The sequence below is a fragment of the Mandrillus leucophaeus genome, unplaced genomic scaffold (genome assembly GCF_000951045.1).
Source record: "Mandrillus leucophaeus isolate KB7577 unplaced genomic scaffold, Mleu.le_1.0 Scaffold544, whole genome shotgun sequence".
Taxonomy (NCBI): domain Eukaryota; kingdom Metazoa; phylum Chordata; class Mammalia; order Primates; family Cercopithecidae; genus Mandrillus; species Mandrillus leucophaeus.
In genome coordinates, this window is record NW_012105853.1 from 1112441 (window position 1) to 1123100 (window position 10660).

The 10660-nt window shown below is 44.5% G+C and overlaps 1 protein-coding gene across 7 annotated transcripts in view; it reads right to left on the reverse strand.

Annotated features, from left to right (window-relative positions):
• Positions 1-6720: 6720 nt before the first annotated feature.
• Positions 6721-10660, reverse strand: part of GDAP1L1 (ganglioside induced differentiation associated protein 1-like 1) — a 36643-nt gene continuing 32703 nt past the window's right edge. For all 7 annotated transcript variants that reach the window (XM_011997656.1, XM_011997655.1, XM_011997652.1 and 4 more), the window contains one exon: positions 6721-8120. In XM_011997656.1, the coding sequence (XP_011853046.1) occupies positions 7777-8120 (344 nt within the window). In that variant the 3' untranslated portion in view covers positions 6721-7776. The remainder of the gene's footprint in view (positions 8121-10660) is intronic.

The following is a 10660-nucleotide window of genomic DNA, read 5'->3' on the forward strand; positions in this document are numbered from 1 at the left end:
GTATATTCTACACTGGCTCTGAGTTGAAGCTACTCCCTGGGGACCTAAAATGCTACTGAAATCAAAAGCAGGGCTTATTTCCAAACTCATTCTATGAGATCAGTATTACCCTCATACCAAAACCAGACAAAGACACATTAAAAAAAAAAAAAAGAAAGAAAAGAAAACTACAGGTCAGTATCCCTGATGAACATTGATGTAAAAATCCTCAACAAAATACTAGCAAAAAGAATTCAACAACACATTAAAAAGATCATTAATCATGACCAAGTGGGAGTCATCCCAGGGATGCAAGGATGGTTCAGCATATGCAAATCAACCAGTGTGATACATTATATCAATAGAATGAAGGACAAAACCACATGACAATTTCAACTCATTCTGAAAAAGCTTTTGAAAAATTCAACAACCCTTCATGATAAAAAACCTCAAAAAACAGGATAGAAGGAACGAACATATCTCAACACAATAAAAGCCATGTATGGCAGATGCACAGCCAGTGTCATACTGAATGGGGAAAAACTGAAAGCCTTTAAGATCTAGAACAAGACAAGGGTGCCCACTTTCACCGCTGTTATACAACTAGTACTGGAAGTCCTAGCTAGAGCAATTAGACAAAAGAAAGACATAATGAGCATCCAAATTGGAAAGGAAGAAGTCAAATTATCCTTGTTGGCAGATAATATGAGCTTATATTTGGAAAAAACAAAAGACTCCACCAAAAAACTATCACAACTGATAAATTTAGAACTGATAAGTTGCAGGATGCAAAATCAACATACAAAAACCAGTGGCATTTCTGTATGCCAACAGCAAACAATCTGCAAAAGAAATCAAGAAAATAATCCCATTTACAATAGCTACAAGTAAAATAAAATACCTGAAAATTAATTTAACCAAAGAAGTGAAAGATCTCTATAATGAAAACTACAAAACATTGATGTAACAAGTTGAAGAGGACATACCAAAAAAAGGGAAAGATATTCCATGTTCATAGATTGGAAGAATTAATACTGTTTAAATGTCCATACTGCCCAAAGCAATATACAGATTCAATGCAATCCCTATCAAAATACCAATGACTTTCTTCACAGAAATAGAAAAAATAATCCTAAAATTTATATGGAACCACGAAAGATCCAGAATAGCCAAAGCTATCCTGAGCAAACAGAATAAAACTGGAGAAATCACATTACCTGACTTCAAATGATACTGTAACCAAAACAGCATGGTACTGGCACAAAAACAGACAGATAGACCAATGGGAAAGAATAGAGAACCCAGAATTAAATCAGTACATCTACACTGAATTAATTTTCAACAAGGGTGTCAGCACTAAAAGGCCGGGCATGGTAGCTCACGCCTGTAATCTCAAAATTTGGGGAAGCCAAGGCAGGAGGATTGCTTGAGTGTAGGAGTTTGAGACCAGCTGGGGCAACATAGTGAGACCTTGTTTCTACAAACAAAATTTTAAAATAAAAATACTAAAGAGGCCAGGCACAGTGGCTTATGCCTGTAATCCCAGCACTTTGGGAGGACGAGGTGGGGAGATCACTTGAGGTCAGAAGTTTGAGACCAGCCTGGCCAACGTGGTGAAACCTGTCTCTACTAAAAATACAAAAAATTAGCCAGGTGTGGTGGTACATGCCTGTAGTCCCAGCTACTCGGGAGGCTGAGGCAGGAGAATCACTTGAACCTGGGAGGCAGAGTGAGCTGAGATCGTATCACTGCACTCCAGCCTGGGTAACAAAGTGAGACTCCATCTCAAACAAAAAACTAAAGAATATAATTGGATTGTTTGTAAGACAAAGAAAGGATAAATTCTTGAGGTGATAGATACCCCATTTGCCCTGTTATAATTATTATGCATTGTATTCCTGTATCAAAGTGTCTCATGTACCCCATACATACCACAGAAATGTAAAAGTAAATAAATTAACAAATAATTTTTAATGAGGCTTATTGGGATTAAGTGATAAACGGAGTTTTGGTTTGAAACCATCTCATAGTGAGTAGACCAGTGGCTCTGTGAACCCACCTGTGATTTTTACCCCAGGTCCTGAATATGTTGTTGAAACAAAAATTTAACAACTAGCAGAGCCTACACAGGACTCCTTGACCCATGGAATGAGGACTACTTAGGGTAAAAGGGCCAAGAGAAAGCTCCTGGAACTTCACACCACCACCACCTCACACACTAGACTAGTAAACTAAAAGCAATACTGTAAAAGGGATGGGTCCAGAAGAAGGATAAGGTTTTACTGTGAACCCCCTCAGGTGGTAATTCAAACTGCAGTTTTTTCAGATGTGGTTTCTTTATTAATGCAAATCAACACAGTCTTCAGCACTTTGTATCCAGCTCTTGGTCTAGAAAACGTTTATTCTATATATCAAATTAATAAGAATCACCAAAAGTCTTTTTTTTTTTTTTTGAGATGGAGTTTTGCTCTGTCACTGAGGTTGGAGTGCAGTGGTGCAATCTCAGCTCACTGCAACCTCCGCCTCCTGGGTTCAAGCAATTTTCCTGTCTCAGCCTCTCGAGTAGCTGGTATTACAGGCACACGCCACCATGCCCAGCTAATTTTTGTATTTTTAGTAGAGATGGGGTTTTATCATATTTGTCAGGCTGGTCTCAAACTCCTGACCTCAGGTGGATCCACCTGCCTCGGCCTCCCAAAGTGCTGGGATGACAGGTGTGAGCCACCGTGCCCAACCTTATTTGCTTTTACTTGACAGGGCAGTAGCATATCACTTTCTTCCACGGGACTATATCAGCTTTTCTTTTTCTGTCATAATCTAGTATGTAGAGACCTTGATTATCTTGATTATCTATAACAAAGCATTGATCTGCTACATTGATGACTCATGCTGTAACTAATGAGCAGGACGCATCAAGTACACCAGATGATTCACTAAGATGCAGGCTCACCAGAGGGTGGTATGTAAACCCCATGAACATTCAGAGTCCTGGAAGCTTGGTAAAGTTTTTAGCAACCCAGGGATCTAAGAAATGTCAGGATATCTCCTCCAAGTGAAAGATAAGTTGCTGCACCTCCTACTAAGAAAAAGGCACAACTGGTGGCCCTCTTTGGATTTGGGAGGCAACATACACCCATTTGTTTTTATTTTTGTCTTTGTTTTTGGTGGGAGTGTTACTAAATTGACCAGTCTGGTCTCGAACTCCTGAGCTCGAGTGATCCTCCTGCCTCAGCCTCTCAAGTAGCTGGGATTACAGGCATGTGCCACTGTACCTGGCAGTACATCCATTTGTGTATACTGCTCCAAACCATTTACTGAATAACCCATAAGACCGCCAGTTTTGAATGGATCCCAAAGCAAATTCAGGCTGCCATATAAGATGTTCTGTGAGTTCAGCCTTATGACCCAGCAGATCCAGTGGTGTTTAAATCACCTGTGACATAGGCATCCGGTATGGAGCTTCCAGCAAGCACTAATAGGAAAATCTCAGTGCACATCCCTAGGACTTGGAACAAAGTCATGTCATCTTCTGCAAACAATAATGGTCCTCTTGAGAAATAACATCTGGCTTTCTACTGGGCCCTGGTAGAGACTGCACACCTGAACAGGAGACACCAGATGACTATGCAACCTGATCTCCCCATCATGAACTGGGTATCATCTGATCCATCAAGCCATAAAGCTAGGCATATACAGTAGCATCATTCTACCATCAAGTGAAAGTGACATAGCTCAGACGATGGCATCTATTTCACCACATTGCTGCCTCTTCCTCAGTCAACACCAGAGGCCTTATGGCAAATGCCCTATAATCAGTTGATGGAGGAAGAAAAAACTCAGGCCTGGCACCACCTGGAAGTGGATAGTTGCAGCACTACAGGAATGCTCCGAAAGACATTGCAGAAGGCAAATCCTCGCAGTGAACAGAATTTCAAGCAGTATGTCTGCTTGCCTGCTCTATCAAGCTAGAGACAGAAGTCCAGGAATACAAATCTGTACATATTCGTGGGACGGATGGTTTGGGTGGATGCTCATGAACATGGAAAGAAGATTGGAAGATTGATAATAAGGAGCTCTGTGGGAGGAGGAATGTGGATGGGCCCCTAACAATGGACACAGAATGGGAGGGTATTTGTGTCCTATGCACATGTTCCCCCAAACAGTACCCACTGCAGAGGAAACCATTGTTCAAGAAACCAATGGACAAGATGCCTTGTTCTGTAGCTGTCTGTCATTCTCCTTCCCCAGCCACTCTAGTGCTTGCTCAATAGGCTGATGTACAAAAGGGCCATGGTAATTGAGCTAGAGATTATAGATGGATACAACAACACGGACTTCCTCTGATTAAGACTGATTTAGTGAATACCACTGCAGAGTGCCCAGTGTGCACAATTCCTAATATGACACCGCTCGCCATAGGAACCAGCTATCTGAGAGCAGATAGGTCACATTGAACCCCTTCCATCACAGAGGAAGCAGCAGTTTGTACTCACTTATTCTCTGTATGCGTTTGACTTCTCCAACCACTATATCCATGGACTTATGAATGCCTTGGTTCCAGTGTTGGTATTGCAGATAACATTGCTTCTGACCAAAGAGTTGATATTACCACAAAAGAAATTCAGCAATGCAGTTATACCCATGGGATATTGTGGCCTTACCATGTACTCTCTTATCTAGAAGGAGCTGGTCTTATCGAATACTGAAATGACCTCTTGAAGACTGTTACGGTGACAGCCAGGAGACACTGCAATGTGGAGTGCTGTCCTACAGGATACAGTATGTACTTTGAACCAACCACAGTGCTGTTTCTCCCACTACCAGAGAACACGAGTCGAGTCTAGCAATGCTGAGGTGGAAGAGACTCTCACTATTATACAAATAACCCATTCCTAAAACTGTTGCTTCACATCCCTGAAGCTTTGGATTTTAATAGTTTAGAAATTATAGCTCCTAAGGGAGGAGTCCATCTATTGAGGAACAATTCAGTGGCTCAATTAAGTTAGAAGTTGAGACTGCCACTTGGCCATTTTGAGCTCCTCATACCCTTGAAACTGCAGGCAAAGTAGTGTGTTTCTCTATAGGCTGGGATGATTGAGCTGATTACCAGGGCTAAACTGGGTTACTCCTGCACAACGATAGCATGGAAGAATAGGGGATTGTCTGCAGTGCCACATAATACTTCCACATCCGATAGTAATGGAAGACTGTAGCAATCCAAGGACCACCAGAGTCTGAGTCATGTCACTAGGTAAAATACCCTAACTAACTGAGGTGCTGGCTGAGGGCAAAGAGAACCTAGAATAGCTAGTGAGAAAAGAGAAATTATAAATATCAACAGTGTCCTTGGAATCAATTACAGAAATGAGACCTATAGCGGTTCTGAGTATTTTCTTCTTTGCTTGGGGGTGGGGTGTGTGTGTGTGTGTGTGTGTGTGTGTAATTGACTGTAGGGAATGCTAGTGATGGTCAAATTTATGTTTTCATCTGTATATTATAGTAGATTGAGGTATGGGTGTGATCTCTAGAGCTAGAGGAGGAATGAGAAGAGAATCCACCATTATCTAGAGCGATGTTACTGACTGATAGGGCTTGTGAGTCTCATTTTTGGAGAGAGGGTTAGCACATCCTCACTGCAGGAGGGCAGTAGATCCTGTGAGGATTGAGTATGTTGTTGTTCTTGAGCAGAAATTGAATGAAGATGGGGAGGATCTGTGTGAATGCTTGATTTTTTTGTTTCTTTGGTTTTTGAGATGGAGTCTCGCTCTGTCACCAGGTTGGAGTGCAGTGGTGCGATCTCAGCTCACTGCAACCTCCGCCTCCTGGGTTCAAGCGATTCTCGTGCCTCAGCCTCCTGAGTAGCTGGGATTACAGGCACGCGCCACCACACCCAGCTAATTTTTGTATTTTTAGTGGAGACGAGGTTTCACCATGTTGGCCAGGCTGGTCTCGAACTGCTGACCTTGTGATCCGCCCGCCTTAGCCTCCCAAAGTGCTGGGATTACAGGTGTGAGCCACCACACCCGGCCTGTGTGAATGTTTGATTAGCCAAGGGGATGGATGGTGCCAGACAGTGTTCATGGTCTGTAAGTTCCACCTTTGCCCTGTCTTGGCCCTGGATGACTAAGCTTTCTTTTTACCTTGATGAAAAAGATGTGCAAATTCTTAATACTTTTTTTTTTTTTTGCAAAATAAAGTAAAACTATGCCTTATATTCTATACATTATACTCCTGATTTAATGTTGCTTGGGCATTTAAAATACATTTTTCCCTCTGGGAAATTGGGGTGGGGGGCATGTGCCCTGGGTGCCCCCTGAGGTCCATATGTAGGTTTATTTTATTTTATTTTCTAGAGATGGGGTCTTGCTATGTTGCCCAGTCTTGTCTTGAACTCCTGGCCTGAAGCAATTCTCCCACTTTGGTCTCCCAAAGCACTGGGATTATAGATGTGAGTCACTACACCTGGCCCTTGCACAGGTTAATGAGAGCAAAGGGTTGTAAACATGCCCTGTAACCTGTAAAATGCTGTGCCTAAATGAGCTGTGTTGATGTTAAGGTCAGAGCCCTGGAAAGTCAATCTGGAAGCCAGCCCTAGACCCAGCAACTTGAGACTGGGAGTCAACTCTTGCTTGCTCCTGTGAAGAACTGAGACTGAAACTTCACATCTCTCCCCTTCTGGCTCCAGCGCTTGGCAATGAGAACTAGATGGACAACACAGGTTTAGAAATGAAAAGCAACTGCTCCTCCTGGATGCTTTATTGGGGCTTTCGGTGGTTTCTGTGCATGAGCGGCAGTGACACCAAGACCCTTTCCCAACATGCAAAAGGCACAGGAAAGTGAGACCCAACTGGGGTGGGTGGCGTGGATGCAGAGACTTCCCCCCTCCCCCCGGCTCCATGGCACGGTGTAGCATGGGGGCAACCCTGGGAGGGGGGGTATTGAAGGAGGTGCCTTGGGCGGAGGCTGGAAGGGGGACCTAGGTTTGTCCACCTCCAGATCCGCCCCTGCACTTGAGCTGGACTGACCTTCTGAGAGAGGGTCAACATGGCTTTTACTGAAAGTCCCACCTCACAGGATAGAAAAACTCAAGGTAGGAAGAGGATGATGGCTGCTGCCTTCAGAGATTTCTATTAACGCCAAACCCAACACATGGGCCAAATCTGAAGGGCAATGAGAGGGTGTGCTCATGGTGTCCGTCCCCACTGCGGCCTGGTTTTGGAGTGCCACTGCCTTGGCTCAAGCCAGTCCATGTCCAGGAGAAGCGTGAAGCCCCTTCTGATCTTCAGGGACCTCCCATGGGGTCTCCAGTTATCCAGCCCCATTCAGAGGTACCGGTTAGAGGAGTTGAGTCTTGATGTTGGCTTTGTCCTGTGGAAGAGTTCCCTGGGCAAGAGGGAAGGGGAGGCGAGGGGTCAGGCCCTCTGAGTCCCCAGCACATCCCAGAATCTGGGCCCTGGTGGATGAAACATCCTGGGACTCATCTCAGATTCTAACCAGTCCCCACAGTTCCATCTTGAGACCTTGAATCGAAAGAAAAGGCATTCGTGTTTTGTTTCTGGTTTTTGTCTTTCTCTCTCTTGCTTCCTCTCTTTTAGTAGAGCCGTGGCCTTGAGTCACAGCATTGGCAATGTCTACTTCTAAACTATGGAATGTTTTCACACTGACGATATTATTACTCAGAACAAAGGGCGGGGAGGGCTGTCCAAGTGTTCATGAGACAGTGAGTTACTGAGAGCTCACGGGGAATCACACAGCACAGAGACACCGACAGTCAGACACCAAGCCCCAGGCCTGGCCCTAGATGTATTTTTTCTTGAGGTACCAGTAGGCAAAGTAGCCCATCCCGCCCAGGGAGCCCATGAGGAAGGACGCCCCAAAGAAGGATGGGGGTTTCCTCTTGACCAGCCGGAAAGCATTGGGGATGACGGCCGACAGCAGGGTGGTGTGGATGTCACCCAGGACTTTCCGGAAGGCAAAGCGTCTCTGGACCCTCTCAAAGAAGGACTGCAGGTTGGGCCGGCTGCCATCTTCCCAGTATTTCTTGGATAGTCCCAGGAACTTGAGGCGGTGCAGGGTGGCCCCCAGGAGGACATCAGCGAGGGTGAAGGCACAGCCACAGAGCCACAGCTCGCATTTCTGCCCTAGAGTGGAAGAGAGAGGAGGCAAGGGGATCAACCTCCCCTAACACGCACACTCACTTCTCTCCACGAGCTCCTCTGGCTTCTGCACCCCTGCCCCAGTATTTTCTGAGGGTTACTCATTCCTGTACAACTTCAGTGATTTTTGCCATATCCTTATGCTACTTCTATTATTATTTTTTTCTTTAAATTGAATTTTTTTTCTCTTTTCTTTTCTTATCCTCATTTTATAGCTGATACATCGGCTGACTTTTAAAGTGCAAATACGTGGCCAGGTGTGGTGGTTCACACCTGTAATCTCAGCACTTTGGGAGGCCAAGGTGAGCGGATCATTTGAGGTCAGGAGTTCAAGACCAGCCTGGCCACCATGGTGAAACCCCATCTCTACTAAAAATATAAAAATTATCTGGGTGTGGTGGTGCACACCTGTAATCCTAGCTACTCAGGAGGCTGAGGCAGGAGAATTGCTTCAACCTGGGAGATGGAGGTTGCAGTGAGTCAAGACTGTGCCACTGCACTCTAGCCTGGGCGACAGAGTGAGACTGTATCTCAAATAAATAAAGTACAAATATGTGTCATGAAAACTCCAGACACATATACAACTACCCCTTTGACAGCTCCATCTGGTGTACGCTCTGCATTTCAAACTCAAAATGGAATTCCTGATTGTCGCCCCCAGAGCCACTATGCTCATCCCAATCTCAGTAATGGAACCTCCACCCTTGCAATTGCTCTGCCCAAAATCCTCAGAGCCACCATGAATTCTCTTTTTTTCCTTCTTTTTTTTTTTTTTTGAAATAGAGTCTTGCTGTGTCACCCAGGCTGGAGTGCAGTGGCACGATCTCAGCTCACTGCAACCTCCACCTGCCAGGTTCAAGCAATTCTCCTGCTTCAGCCTCCCTAGTAGCTGGGATTACAGACATGTACCACCATGCCCGGCTAATTTTTGTATTTTTAGTAGAGACAGGGTTTCACCATGTTGGCCAGACTGGTTTTGAACTCCTGTCCTCAGGTGATCTGCCCACCTCAGCCTCCCAAAGTGCTGGGATTACAGGCATGAGCCACTGTGCCTGGCCCCACCATGAATTCTCTTTCACCCCCCACATACAATTTGTCAGCAATTTCCAACAGTGTTATCTTCAAAATACATCCAGAATCTGATACCGCCTCTACTTGTACCGTCCTTGTCCAAACAACCATTATCTTCTAAGTTATCATAATGTCCTTTTAAAAGTTCTCCGTTTCTGCCCTTGTCCCCTAGAATCTATTCTTGGCACAGCATCCAAAGGGGTCATGTTAAAATTTAAGTGTCGGATAACGTCACTTCTCCCTTCTCAAACCCCTCTAATGATGATGCACCTGTTGGGGCCAGAGTAAAAGCGGGAATCCTTCCAAGCCCTGTAAGGCCCTGTGTGATCTGGCCACCAGGTACCTTTCAGACCTCAGAGTCTGCTTCTCTCCCACTTCCTCACTCTTCTCCAGCCACATCAGACTCCTGCAGCTCCTCACATCTGGGACATTCCTACCACAGAGCCTTTGCCCTGGCTGTTCCCTCTGCCTCAGTCTTCTCCTGCACAGCCTCAGAGCTCATTTCTCTGCCTCCTTCACATCTTTACTCACATGCCATTTTCTCATGGGCTTCCCAGACCACCAATTTAAAATGGAAGTTTTGGCTGGGTGCCATGGCTCACACCTGTAATCCCAATCCCGACACTTTGGGAGGCCGAGATGTCTCTACTAAAAATACAAACATTAGCTGGGCATGGTGGCAGGTGCCTGTAATCCCAGCTTCTCGGGAGGCTGAGGCATGAGAATCACTTCAACCCAGGAGGCAGGGGTTGCAGTGAGCCAAGATTGTGCCACTGCACTCCAGCCTGGGCAACAAGAGCAAAACTCCGTCTCAAAATAAATAAAAATAAAAATAAAAATAAATAAAATGGAAGTTTTAAATGGAAATTATAAATTGGTGGTCTGTGAAGCCCAGGAGAAGCTGGCATGTGAGCAAAGATGTGAAGGAGGTGGAGGAAGACCTTACCCAGCAGTCACTCTCCCCTCCCCTGCTTTGTTTTCTTCCATAGAACGTAGCGCCACATTTCACCATCTACTTGACACTCTCATTTTGTTTATTGTCTGTTGTCCTCTTCTAGAGTGGAAACTCTATGAGGGCAGGGATTTTGGTCTGTCTTGTCTGTGGCTGTATCCTCTGCATCTAGAACTGTGCCTGGCATACAATAGGTGCTCAATAAATCTTTACTGAATTATTGATGAATGAAAAAATAAACTGTATCATTAACTGTAGTATTAAATGCTTCGCTATAAACTATCTACAATGGTAAAAGTAAACATAACAAAAACAAAACAAATGTAATTAAATTCCAGCTGGATACTACTGCCTGTCAAGGTCTCTGCACCCAAGACTTTCTCTCTCTTTTTCTTTCTTTTCTTCCTTCCTTCCTCTTTCTTTCTTTCTTTCTTTCTTTCTTTCTTTCTTTCTTTCTTTCTTTCTTTCTTTCTTTCTTTCTTTCTTTCTTTCTTTCTTTCTT